General features: G+C 35.5%; 1 protein-coding gene across 4 annotated transcripts in view; it reads right to left on the bottom strand.

The window, feature by feature from the left end:
- Positions 1-14,864, bottom strand: part of MPDZ (multiple PDZ domain crumbs cell polarity complex component) — a 175,541-nt gene that overhangs the window by 58,443 nt on the left and 102,234 nt on the right. For all 4 annotated transcript variants that reach the window (XM_025359744.1, XM_025359745.1, XM_025359746.1 and 1 more), the window contains exons 20-22: positions 13,331-13,612; positions 12,949-13,072; positions 5,612-5,810 (exon numbers count right to left, since the gene is read on the bottom strand). In XM_025359744.1, coding sequence (XP_025215529.1) covers positions 5,612-5,810; positions 12,949-13,072; positions 13,331-13,612 — 605 coding nt within the window. The remainder of the gene's footprint in view (positions 1-5,611; positions 5,811-12,948; positions 13,073-13,330; positions 13,613-14,864) is intronic.

Here is a 14,864-nt window from a genome sequence, read left to right as displayed (position 1 = left end):
ATATTGTAAAATGAAAAGGCTAACAACAATTTTTTTTAATATTAGGAAGATCTACAAATCCCTAGAATAACAATTGTCAGTAGTAACATTAATTTTGCCCAAAGATTTCTGGGATCTCTAAAAGAAACAAATTAGGTATACTCTATTAAAATACTGAATATCACAAATTACTTTGCATCTTTCTATAATACATAATTAATTCTAGAGATTAACAAGCATTATCAACAATTATGTTAGCTCTATTAAGTTATGAACTCTCAAGTCTGAAGTATGAGACTAAACCATTTGAGTTTATGGAAAGACTTACTAATTTGTAGCAATTTTTAAAAATTCACTCTGGTCTCAAAGAAAAGTCTACTATTTACACGTGAATGGCCATCTACTAATTCAACAAGTACTGACTGAATGCCTATTATGTGGAAGACACTGAGCCAAATGCTGACTCTTGCTGTAATGTTCAGAAACTGATTCATTTTAAACTGATTCAAGTTTACTGCTTTCCTGTAAGGCTTCTTACATAGTGGACACACTTTTTTTTTTTTTTTTTTTTTTTTTTTTGAGACGGAGTTTTGCTCTGTCGCCCAGGCTGGAGTGCAGTGGCGCAATCTCGGCTCACTGCAAGCTCCGCCTCCCGGGTTCACGCCATTCTCCTGCCTCAGCCTCCCGAGTAGCTGGGACTACAGGCGCCCGCCACTGCGCCCGGCTAATTTTTTCTATTTTTAGTAGAGACGGGGTTTCACCATGGTCTCGATCTCCTGACCTTGTGATCCGCCCGCCTCGGCCTCCCAAAGTGCTGGGATTACAGGCGTGAGCCACCACGCCCGGCGGTGGACACACTTTTTAAAGCAAGCTGTTTCAAGATCTTCAAGTTAATGAATAGTAACATAAGAGAAATACTGTATCTGAACTCAATACAGCATGTTTGTGCAACTAAAAATTAGACATCACAAAGAGGTATTAAATCATCTGTCCATAATTTATCTGTTAAAATAATAAGTATACAAAACCTCAGCATTGGAGGGCAAAGGTAAAAAGATTCTCTTTTATGTTATATTGAAATAAAAAATTAAACCAGTGTCATCATTTACTGAATGAGTAGTACACATAATTTCAAACATATTGGTTATTCTATAGAAAGCATTCACTCATTTACTTCAAAGTGTGAGGTCACTTGGGTTTGGAGTCGGAAGACACAGTTCTGCTACCATACAGAGTGTCATGGGGTAAATCACCACTGCTGAACCTCCATACCCTCTACCACAAAAAGGATGCCACTTTCGTGATGCTACTGTAAGCTGAGAAGCACAATCCAAACAGAAGTAAGTGCTCTCACAGGTCATCAGCTCTCCTGGTCACACTGATCACTCGGGCAGAATACATGGAGCCTTTGGGAATCTCTTCATGACACTTTTACCTCAAAGGTCAAAAAATGAAGCAGAAAGTACAGATCAATGGATTTAAGACTAGGCTGGCTGAAAAAGTTGCATTCTAATTCTGGCCCTATTTAATTTATTCATCTATAAAGACACCTTCTCTAAGATGCTACAAAAATATATTGAATAGCAAATTTGCTTTTATCCCTTCAAACAATACATTATGTCAGGACAGAAGTCTGATTATATTTTAAACAATGAAAAAATAAAATAAAGATAAACATGAAACCTAAAATGTGAAAAGGCTATTGAAGAAGACTGGTATTGTTCCTGAAGATTCAGTAAAACTCATATAAATAAAATGTAAGTTTAAAAAGCCAGGAAAAGGTCAGGGAAAAAAGGCAGGATAGAATAGCAAAAATAATAGCAATCAGTACAAAGTCTTTAATTTTTTTATTGGTTTGAGAAAGAAGGTAAAGATGTTTCTTCCCAAACAATGTTAAAAATGAGTTTTTCTTTATATTTGTTCAAAGTTGTTTTTTCTTTTGAGGAGCGGAGGCATTTACAAATATTTTTCTGATACTTTGCGTAGTAGTGAGAAAGAGTAGAGACGGCAGTTTTCCTAACTATTTAGCCACTACAGAGTGAGGCCACCAGAACAAGCATCCCACAATGCAACAGAACATGCAGAGCCATGCTACCACAAGCCTGGTCACAGGATCACACAAAACCTCCGAATGGCCAGCAAAAATGCCAAAGCTAAATTACGAGATGCAAAAACACACTGAAAATGCTTATTTGAGAGTTGAATTAAAAATTCAAACTAACTTTTGGTTACACATGGACTAACTTTTGGTTACACATGGACTAGAAGAAAAAAGAATACCATTAGTGATGCTGAAATGTGATATGGCTATTAATGCAGAGACTATTCCTGCACGTGAAGACAGGATCGTTCCCTTACAAAGGAGCTTGAAAGCTTCATAATTGGAAAATATGATTTTCAAGAGTTCACAATCATCAGTACAATGTGAAAACGTAACAATCTCATAGCTCTGTTGGATTTTATGTTCTTATTTAAACAAAGAAAACAATCCAAAATGTATATACGAAATCCATATCTGGATCTATCCTTGCATTGGGACATTACGAAAGCACAAAATTGTTTTCACAGACAAGTTGTAACACACAGCCATAATGAGCTTTTGAATCACTGATACTCACACATAAAAGGGGGCTCGATCGTCAGCAGGTGCTGCAGAAAATCTAGAATGTGAAGCATACGCCGCGGCATCTTTTTACAATGGTGTTAACAAATGTCAATGTCTTGTGCTGAATGTGAGATGCATACATATGTAGTTAAAAGTGGGTGCTCCTGGTTGTTTTTTTTTCCCCTTTCCACTTCCCTCCCATCTACACCTCCCCCAGAAAAGCATCTGCTCTTTACTAGTGTCTATAGCAGTGATTATTAACAAGCATGAAAAAATGTAACTGCAATCAATCTTTTATTCCTTGATCAGGAATTCATCCCACACTTTAGGTTAAGGCAGGTGAATTCTGATTCAGCTCAGTAATTATCTGGCAGATGTTATAAGCAGCTGCTGCTAAGCACAAAACCCTGGCTATTATTACAGAAATATAAGAGCTCCTGGCAAGGTGGAGTGAGAAGTGAAACAGAATGCATTCTGGTGAGGCTTCGCATCTGGTTTTCCATAGAAAATAATGAAACCTGGATCTTAAACTGGCTGTTCTTGAACTCTTGAAACTCAAATTATCTACCCATGCATGCATGAACACACACACACAAAAGTTCCTAGCTATCTATCGTAAATGGCAAAAAAGAAATCCAGTGCATTGTCTCAACAAGCAATGCTTTCCCTAAAAACCAATCAGTTATGTAACTGAACCACAGTCTCTTTTTTTAAAGTCCCTACAATACACCCCTCCACCACCACCCAGATTAAGCTAGGTTCACAAAGAAAAATAATGAGAAAGAGATGTGGATGGAGCCTAGATCCAGGTAATGAGCACAAAGCTTAATGGGCCCGAGGCAATGTTATGGTTCCATTCAGAGTAATGGAAGGACTAAATGTTCCTTTTGGGAAGATTATTCACATTGCTTTCAAGGTAATTCTAAACCTTTTGCTTCACGAAACAAGTGGTAAGAGAGGGACAGGGCCAAAAACACTTCATGCAAAATGCACAGAACATGCTGCTCAGCCCTGGTCAACCTAAATGGCTCTTTGTGTTTTAAAATCTAACATATTTTTGTTTCTGAAAAAGCATTATGTAAGGATGATTTTAGTTTATTTTTATCATTACTCAATGAGTTAAGCTATGACCATTTGAATCAGAGCATCTTTAAGGCATGTGAGAAGAAATCAATGTGTTTTGAATATCTGCATGTGTGTTTACCTATATGAGAGCAAGACTGACTGAATGAATGAATGGATGATTGATTTCCAGAGGAGGGAAGGTTGTATGATTTTTCTTCTTTTTAAAATAATTTAAGGTTCTATAGTACATTTTGTCTCCTGAGATCCTAAAGCAAGTACTTATGAAGCTAGCTCTCTAGATATCTTTGATAGTCATAATAAAACTTCTGCCCACATGACAGGGTAAATTCTGCTGAATCGGTGGGAGAGGGGAAACGGAAACACAAAACAAAAAAATAAGGAAAGGGGAAAAAAGACTTTGAGACTGAAAATGTACCTCAAAAGTTTTCTAGAGTTGACCAGATGCATGACTTATGCTAAACTGGTGCCACAATCGTCTTATTTTTTAACCACTCTTAAAGTTCTGCAGTACATTAGAACTGAGGGGTAGGGCTAGTACCAAGTACTAATTCTGGTGATCAGAATGCCAAAAAGTGGGCAGCAGAGCAGTATCAGCACACACAGCATAAATGTACATCATGGCACAATAAATCAGATGAACGGTTACTAGGTCGTCTGCATTTTATACTACATCTAATCCACGTAAACTAAAACCCCTGCAATAAATACATAGTCTCCATGTGATCTATGTCATGGAACACTGGCCATAAGTGGTAAGGAAAACGCCTGAAGTTTCTCTTTTCTTATGATAAAAGGACTGACATTTTTAATGAGGTTCACTTGTACTCCAATTATTATAAGGCAATTAAGGAACAGTAACATGATCTGATGATCTGTTCAACTGTAAATAAAAGTCAAAAAAGCATACAAAAATATGAAAGCCCATTAGTGAGGATTTTGCCTAAAAATAATACTTCTTTTATATAAGACAGAGGAATCTGTTCCAAATGGTATATACTTTTCTCCTTTTTATTGACCACAGAATGAAAAACAGTCTGTACAGCTTTTGTTACCTAAGACCTAGCAATACATACTTTGCAAAAGGACTGGTAATAGAGAATGTAGTCAGTAAAATAACATTAATACAAAAAAGTCCCCCATACTAGTAATAATTACATCGATTTTAGGTAAACAATCTTTCCCTGAGCTCTTATTTTATGATGTTATCCCTCATACATTAAAAACAAATATTCAAAGATTAATGCTAGAGGAAAACGTCACATTGATGAAGTGTCACAATAAAGTAATGAGCTGATTTTTATGTTGGCTCAAGGAATGTTTAGTGACTTAAAAACCAAACCACATATATGATGTGCTTTTAGTACATTATGGGATTACTGGAAATTTTAAGCACTTCCTGACAAAATATCCTCCATGACCTACTAACAGACCATACCAATATATAGGTCTATCCCCTGGGGTCATGAGGTAGCTCAAGAAAGGGTAAGTTTTGGGTCAGATGGACACTGTTTTATCTTGTCTTTTGCATGCATGGTCCTTAAAGAACTGTCTTAGTTCTAGGATTCACACAGGTCAATTAGGTAGGGTACAATTCCTTATAATGGAGCCAATCCAAACATCTTTCCAAGATCCTAAAAGTGGGCCCTCTTGCTCTGTGAGAATCATTGCATCCCCAACTTCTATGGCTGTTGTAGAAATCACTGGAGAAGTATAATTAAAAATACAAAGCAACGTTTCCAAATTTTTAATATTGCTATAGTCTCCAAGAAACTATACTTACAATCGAGAACTACTCAAAAATAGTCAATTTCTTGAGTGATTTATGTTTTAAAAAATGTGAAAACGTTTGTATCTCAAACAGAAGTGTATACTGAAAAAGAATTCTGATTAATTGAAATTCCTGAATTTCCCAAGCCAAACTGGGATCCAAATGATACTTACTTTATGTCAGGGCCAATGAGAGAATGTCTTCTCAACATAGCTCGTGCCTGGGCATTGGTTACACTGATGGTAGACTCTTCATTAATGGACAAGATGCAGTCCCCAACGGCAATCCGGCCATCTCGACTAATGGCACCTCCATGAATAATGCTTCGAACAATCATCCCCAAGCCATCTTTATTAGCACTAACTGTCATTCCTACAGGAAAAGAGAAATGCAAATATAATTAAACACATGATTTTCCAATTCATTTTAATTTGAATTTAATAATTTCTATGATTTATATATTAAAAAATACGAGTAACATTTTAGTCAATAAAAAGCACAGCAAAAACAGGAAAAAATGTTTCTAACAAAAAATATTAAAAAGTGTTTCTAACAAAAAATATTTTTAAGTAAATTTGTAAATGTTTGTGAAATTGTATATAGTCAATACATTATAAATCAAACAGGTCTACATTGTGGAATGAATGTAATTTAGACCATGTGATGTGCTGACCCCTTGAATAGAAAGGTCTCTCAGGGAAAGTACTATGATAGCATCAAATCAGTTTTACAATATTAGATCATCTCTTACACATAAAAGAGAATAACTATTACCTTATTCCTTTATCACTTGTTCATTCAAGATCTATTTACTATATGGCTAATATGTGCCAAGTACTATGTTGGTTGCTTAGGATAAAAGCATAGCACAGAATTCCTAACATCAAGAAGCCTGTATTGAAGTCTTCATACCTGGAGCCTATCGCAGTGGTGTCCGAAAGCATAGTAGTTTGTTGAAATGAATTTATGTGAACTTAATCTTAATCTATTTCCATTTTATCTTTGAACTTCAATAAGCTTCTAATTTGGATATTAAATTGCTCTCTTTTCATGTCCCCTGGATATCTCACAGAAAATGCAATCTTAGCATGTATAAAATTGAACCTGCAATTTTTCATCTCACTTTATTTCACCATTTTTCTTCCCTTTTTTGGTAAATTGCACTACCACACTACCCTCCATTATTCAAAGTAGAAATATTGGGGTCTTTCTTGATGCATACCTCTCTCTTATCCCCTGTATTTAATCCAACACCAAATCCTGTCATTTCTATCCTCAAAATTTATCTTGAATCCATTTACCTACCTTTTTCCATTTAGATACTAACTCTAGACTAAGTCAACACCTTCTCTTGCCTGACTTTTTGCAAAAGCCTCCTTCCTAACTGGTCACCTGCCTTCCATGATTATCTCCTCCAATGCATACTTCCCTCAGAAGACAGAGAGGCCATTACAAAAAAAGACAAGTAATATCCTATCAGTCCCTTGGTTGCAACTCTTCAATGGTTTCCTGTTATGGTAACACACAACACACTTGCTCAGCACAGTCTATAGGCCAGGGGTACACTGGCCTTTGCAGTGTGAATCCTTGCACTGTGTTATGTCCTTCTTGGTTCCCTGAGTTCTAGCAACAAATACATCTCATCTCTGTCCATTTTGAAGTCTTTGCCTGACACCTTCTTTCGGCAGCTCTTGCATAGCTAACTTCCTCTCACTCTTCAATATCAGTTCCTCAAAAAGTCCTTCTCAACAGACTCTATCTGAATTAATGTTCACTCCTCACTCTATCCTCACTCTATTCGTTGAAAAATATAAAATCTTAAAAATTATATTTGAAACTTTGCAAAAATAATGTAAGTTCACTTAAAATGAAGTGTTGAAAGTTTCTTCCAAAACAAAATTATATAATTAAACAAGCTATGGAGAGATATAAAGCTACCAGGATATTTATAAAAACTTTTCTTTGACAGATGTCACAAATTCCTTTTTAGGTTTTCATATATTTAAAAAAATGATGTCTTTCCAAATATTAATTCTACTCATACCAAATCAGATATGATATTTCAAACATTTAAAAAAATGATTCTGATTATGTTTCTAGCCTAACATCTCATATGTGGATATGGGCAATCCAGGCTCCTACTTACTTTTTTCTGATAGAAATAAAACATTTTTAAATGTACTTAAAACATTGTGTTAAGACTCATACTAACGATTTTTCAGTGTATTGTTAAGAATACACCTCTGCTTACCATAAAACAATAAGATATCATTTAGGAGAGAAAAAAGGCTGGATCTGAAATTTTTCAAAAGGTACTCTATTTTGTACTGTTAAAGCCAGCCTTCCCAGCAATATCCACAATACAACTGTACTTTGGTAAAATAAAAATGTGTCAGCACAAAGTAAAATTTAACTCAGTGGATCACACTGGGAATCTAACTCATTGTCTTTTTCTCATTAGCATCATGCAGACTACAATAAGGCAAGACACAGACATGAAACCTGTCATGAGCTATGGCCGACATGATCTCTGAATTCACTTTTAATAGCATATTTAACTCATGACTCTCAGCTATTATGCTGTCAGGTCACATCAACCATGTAAACCAGGAGGTCAACATCAGTTAGCTGAGTTTATACTTTCCTTTCACCAAACGACAATTTTCAAGGTTCAATAACTTGGATGTAATCTCCAATAACTAGATTTTGGTTGTAACTTGTAAGATCTTTCCATTTTATTCGTGGAAGAAGTATGAAAGAATATCCCAAATCCCAAATCGTGTGCTTTGGAAATAGAGACCCGGTTACGAATCTGAATTATTCCACCACTTCCAATCAGCACAAGCTTGGGCAACTGACTTAACCTCACACAGAGCCTCAGTTTACTTATCTCTAAAAAGGGATGACATTTGCTCTTATGGTTGTTTAAAGAATTAAGTGAGAAACACATATGTATAGTAACTTTCAAAATACCTGACACAAAGTGTACAACAAAATTTAGTCACAAAACTAAAAACAAAACAAAACTCATAAAATATGTTTAAAATGCATCTCTCTCCCAAACCAAGGTTACATTGCTCCCTAAAGACTAAATGTAAATATTAATTCAGCTTCAAAATGAAGCTTGTTATTACAACAATCATAATGTGCCCTTGGGTAACTCAAGTATTGAATGTATTGTATGGTATATGTGAAAATCAGAGACAGACAGGTTTGAGTTCTGACTCTACCTCTTTAAAGGTTGAGTAATTTCAGAGAAATTGCTGAGTCTGTCTATGTTTCTGTATCTAATCAGTGAAGGGAAGATAAGACTTCCTTTCTTTTCCCCTGAAGAACCTTGTTTTTTACCTTCAAGTCCAAACACCACATCATTAACCAAGGGACCACAGACTTATGAAAAAGCACCAAGATTAGAATTTTTTGAAGGTCACTATATGCATGTGTACATTTATTAATGTATCTGTATTTCTGTATACAACATTTTCATTCTAATTTTAACAAAATTCAAAAACCCAAATGATTCATGAAATCAAAACAATGGATTATGACAGATTTACAGAAACCTGCCATTTATTAAAGCTTCTTCTGGTTATCACAAGACAAAGAAACAAATTATCCACAAAGCTAAAACTGCAAACAACTGCTTATAGCTGATTAAGGGGAGACTATGAATCTAAGAAAATGAGCTCACTGATAGACCCCTTCATAACATACTTTTCTACCAGCACAAACCCAGCCTCTATTTAGACTGCCTAAAATACTATTTATCACACTTCTTGTTACTTCAAGTTATACAGCCAACACCTTCCTACACTAAAGCTTTATTGAATGCTTTATTTTAATATTTACACAGATTTTTCAAGATTCCTTTACATTTAGTTATTTGAAGTGCTATAGAAATCTGAACATTGAGCATCTCCTGTCAAATGAGATAACAGAGTAATGTTCTTGCCTTGGCATGCAGTAAATTTTAACTCCAAAATGCCAGAGGAACCTCACTGGGTCCCAGGAAATCAAAAAGCTAGGGAGAAAGCCCTATAAACATATTGGGCATATCAATAATGGAAATGAAGCAGAAAAGTTAAACTAATTGTGATTTACAGTTTTGTATTACAGTGTGAATGGTAAACTAATGGTGCTGTGATTTCACATTTAAATGTCTTACTTTTTTTTTTTTTGAGACAAAGTTTCACTCTTATCACCTAGGCTGGAGTGTAGTGGCATGATCTCGGCTCACTGCAACCTCAGCCTCCCGGGTTCAAGTGATTCTCCTGCCTCAGCCTCCCGAGTAGCTGGGATTACAGATGCCCACCATCACGCCCAGCTAATTTTTTGTATTTTCTGTAGAGACGGGGTTTTGCCATGTTGGGCAGGCTGGTCTCGAACTCCTGACCTCAGGTGATCCACTTGCCTTAACTTCCCAAAGTGCTGGGATTACAGGCGTGAACCACCATGCCCAGCCAATTGTTTTACTTTCACTAAACAAATGAGAGGGCTCTTTTACACTTTAATTTTAAAGTCAGGCTGTTGAGGGAGGTTTAAATGGATTTCTAGATGTGACAGAAAGGAAAGACAGTTCTGCCTTTCACTGTTTTCTTCCAATAACTTAATTAACCTAGTATATTTTTATATCAAAACTTAAAAACTAAGATGGAAGCAACTCAAGTGCCCATCGATAGATGAATGAATAAACAAAGTATAGTGTATACATACAATGGAATATTATTTAGCCTTAAAAAGGAAATTCTGACACATGTTACAACATGGATGAACCTAGAAGACATTATACCCAATCACATATGGACAAATACTGTATGATTCCACCTACATGAAGCATTTCGTCAAATTCATAGAAACAGAAAAATGAATGGTAGTTGACAGGGGACTGGTAAAGAGAGCAACGGGGAACAATTGTTTAATGGATACAGAGTTTCAATTGGGGAACCCAAAAACGTTCTGGAGATGGATGGTGATGATGGCTGCACAATGACGTGAATGCACTTAATGCCACAGAAATGCACTCTTAAAAATGATGAAAATGGTCAATTTTATGCTATGTATATTTTACCATAATTTAAAAAAGCAATATATCTTGACATATTAGCAGAATAAATAAGAAAATCCATATAATTCCCCAACAGATGAAGAAATGCTTTGACAAAATTCAACATTCTCACAATTAATTAAAAACTGGTAAGCAGGCCGGGTGGGGTGGCTCACGCCTGTAATCCTAGCACTTTGGGAAGCCGGGATGGGTGGGCTGCCTGAGCTCAGGAGTTCAAGACCAGCCTGGGCAACATGGTGAAACCCTATCTCTACTAAAATACAAAAAATCAGCCAGGCATGGTAGCAGAGGCCTGTAATCCCAGCTACTCAGGAGGCTGAGAGGGACAAGAATTGCTTGAACTCAGGAGATGGAAGTTGCAGTTAGCCAAGATCATGCCACTGTACTTCATCCTGGGCAACAAAGTGAAACTCTCTCTCAAAAAAAATAAAATTGGTAAGCAATCCAAATAGTCAAGATTGCAAAATCTGATGTACCCAAACCATGGCTCTTACAAGAGCCTCCTAACTGCTTCACCAACCTAAGCTCAATGTTCTTCTTAAAACACAAATCTGATCATGTCACTTTCATACCCTTAGCTCCCGCTGCCTACATGAAGCATAAGGCAGTACATGGCTGCAGCAGAAGTTCTGTGTCCTGCACACAAACCCATCCAGCAGCTGTCTCCCACTTATCATTCCTTTAGTTCCAACTCTGACTTTGCTGGTCATCATACCACACTTCATCCATATCGAACCAGTTTCAGTAATATTTAACATCTCTCTGCCTTACTTCTAAGTAGCTTTCAACTTTTTCAAATTCCTCAACTATGTGGTAAAAATCTCCTCTTTTCTGAAACCATTCTAAAAGTTCTCCACACTTGGAGAGCAGGGATTAGTTATTCCCTCTTTAAAGCCTTCAATGTTCTCTATAAGTATCTATCATAGCACGTACAATATTCTAACGCCTTTAGGATTTTAAATGTCAATTAGCTTACTCTCTTAAACCTGCATTAAGAACAGTAATATTATGGTGTCTATGCATAGTGGATAGAGAATTAAAATAAATGTTTGCTACTTCAGTAAATACACTAGAATTATAGTTCTCAAATAGGCTTTGTAAAATCTCTGCCTTATCAATTATTCAAGAAAAATGGGTTCTATGGCCAATTAAACGTGAAAAATGCTACATCTGATAATCTCTTAGTGATTCACAATGCACATGGAGTATAAAAGATATTGAGATGTAAAAAGAAACCTGTCTTCTTAAATTTATGTCATTCCAAACTTTTAAACTTGGAAGTCATTTATAACTCCTATTAACATCCTACAGAACTAATATTTTGAGTAATATGGCATCAGAAACACTAAATTAGCTGATAAAATAATTCTAGCATGGCTTAGATATCTGTCTCATAATCAATGAGTTATGGAAAGTTCTGCAGTTCAAGCTTTGTATCATCCTATTAAACATAATGTATATAAGAAATATTACAACAACATAAATATTATCTGCTACAATTCTCTGTTTAGCTGCTGTTGGTAGTACCTCGCCACCATCAAATGGAACAAAATCTTGGCGACCAAGGCTGAAATCCCACTCACCAAGTAAGCACTGCTGGATTCCACTGCCAAATCTCAAAACAAGGAAACAAGACCCTGCCATAAGATGTCAATGTAATGGGTAGTGGTTGGTTACTTCATAGAAAGAAAAGGATCTCTGATACTGAATTAACCATAGAGTCTTGGGCTGCATTTGGACACTCAAAGCAACTCATCTACCACCCTATTTATCAAAAAAGACAGGGCTGAGTCACATGACTGTATAACTCAATGAGAGAACAAATATGCTCTGCCTCAACAGTTTTAGCTATTGTAATTAGGATATTTCTACAGAAAGTCTTCTTTGCCCAATTCAGAGGGTTTTGTGGTTAAAATAGGACACAAAAATCCTGCCACCTGGGAAGTCCTACTGAATAACTCACATTTACATTTTGGTGGTGGCACACCTGGTTGTCTTTTTAGTCTTTCTTTCAGCGAGTGAAAGAAATTAAATGCAAACTGACTTATACATCACTGGTTCATTCAAAGAAACTAATAATTTACTTTTCCAAAGAATTTAGAATTCCAAATTGCTGAGTTTTCATTTTCTAAGAATTCCTTTTCTGATTTGCTGTTTCATACACAAACAATTCATATATCTTTTACCGAATGTAAATGAGGCTTGTGAATACTCTGAAATAATTAAGAGAATGAGGGATTTCTGCTCATACGAAGTAAACAAACTTGTAAACCATTTCAGAAAAAATAATGAGGACATAGAAAGAAAAACCATAAAAACTACAGGAAAATTTCTACCATCTGTTCTCTTATCTACAGCAAAAAAATATTGAAATTTACCATGTTCAATATTTCCCCTTGTCCAGGGGGTTAAGAAATAGGTATATGAGGAAAATGAGAAACTTACCTAGGCTAGAATTGCCTTTTGCTATATTAATAGTCCTTTCAAAAGATTCTTTAGATACATTTTGAAGCATGACACACTCAGCATTAGAGGCCAGGGAGCTCTGTTCAAGCAGGTACTCAGAGCCCTGTAAGAAAGAAAAAACAAGCCACAAGTCACATGGAAAGGGAAACTAGACTTTGGAGTGTGATTTCAACATCACGCACGTTCTCTAATTGATTGTGCTTTATTCTGCAAGAACCTGCAACCAAAACAAGTTCATAGGTTGCTTTCTGAAAATCTTAGTGCCAAGAAGCACTCATTCCAAATGAAGAGAATGGCCAGAATAACCCTTCAACATCCCCTACCTCATCATAAAACACAAACCATATCTTTAAAATATTACCTTTCCAGCTGAATCGGGTAGCACAGAAGGAAGTTCTGCACTTGATATAACTTCACTTGGTAAATGAGATTCAGTCCACACTATTGTGTTTTCACATTCATATTGCTGTTCAATAGCATTTGCAGGTGTGTAGTCATTTATAGTAAAGCCAGAAGCAGACCCCATACTTATGTCTACCAAAGGTGTATTCTCATCCTGTCTTTGCAGGAGATTCTGGGTATATAGTTCCTCCAAAGACATATGCAGATCAAGTAGTGGATCACAAGAATTTTCAATAACATCCTGGTAGTTAAAAAACAAAACAAAAGAAAATGAAAAATGTGAACAGAATTACATCACTTCTTAATGAACAACTATTTAGTAAAATGTAAAACATAACACTTATTACTCAAAAAGCATTAACAAACACAATTCTTCACTTAGCAGGTTTTCTGCATATCTTTATTTTCATAAATGCTTTTAAATATATTTCCTGCAAGTCATACATCTTATGTTCTACTGCGTTATACTTGTACAAGATACTAAACATAAGATCATTTAGATATAATACTACGTTATATTTACAAATAAAATTATTCAGTTTAAGTTACATAGAAGAGCAAGTAGCATACTCCCAAATCTCACTTAAAGTGTAGTTTGTTTCCCATCAGTCTGAAGTTCCTATTTATTATGAGATCAAGAACATAAAAAGTATGACATTAATTGATTTGGACTCATAAGAGCCTCCCAGAGAAAATTATTTTGATAGGCATTTATAAGTATTTATGGAGAAGAATAGACAGCCTTACAATTCAAATTATCATAGGAAAAATTTGCATAAATACCCTGTAAGATATAACAGAAGGAACAGTAAAATGGGTTGTCATAAAATGTAGGCTCTAAATCCAGGGTCTGTTATTAACAATTTGTATATCACAGAACCTCTCTTGGCTTTATATTACATAATTTCTACAATCCTCTGAAGCTCTAAATTTAATTTTATAGTTCTATATAAATGTGTGTCTCTACTTACAACAGATATATTGTATCACTTATGGGCTCTGGGAAAGCAGTTGCTTCACAAACTGCTGTTGAATAAACATATCAGTTTTCCCTTCAATTCTTTCATTGATAATTTTAATGTATAAAAGTAGCATATGAACATACTATTGCATAAAGGATTCAAGATACAGACATATATTGTGTATGCATATAGAATACAATACGAAGAGTCTTTGCTATGGCTTCTACTTCCATTCCCTTCCCCAATAAAAATGGCTGGCATCAGTTAGGTGTTTATCCATCAAATTTTTAATGCATTTGCATAATATATACATATAAGTACACATGCACACACTCACACATACAAGCAGATATACATATATTTTTAAAACTAAACACAGCCATACAATAAATAGCATTGTTTTTTTTCTGCAGTATCTTTTCATCTTGATGTGAGAAATTTCCATGTCAATTTAAAAGCAAGTCAACTTCAATCTTCTTATGGCTGTAAGTTATTCCTAAGTATGAAAGACAGTGGTGTGTAGACTCTGAA

Source organism: Theropithecus gelada, chromosome 15 (genome assembly GCF_003255815.1).
Source record: "Theropithecus gelada isolate Dixy chromosome 15, Tgel_1.0, whole genome shotgun sequence".
NCBI classification, from domain to species: domain Eukaryota; kingdom Metazoa; phylum Chordata; class Mammalia; order Primates; family Cercopithecidae; genus Theropithecus; species Theropithecus gelada.
This window is presented reverse-complemented; position numbering and strand designations above follow the sequence as displayed.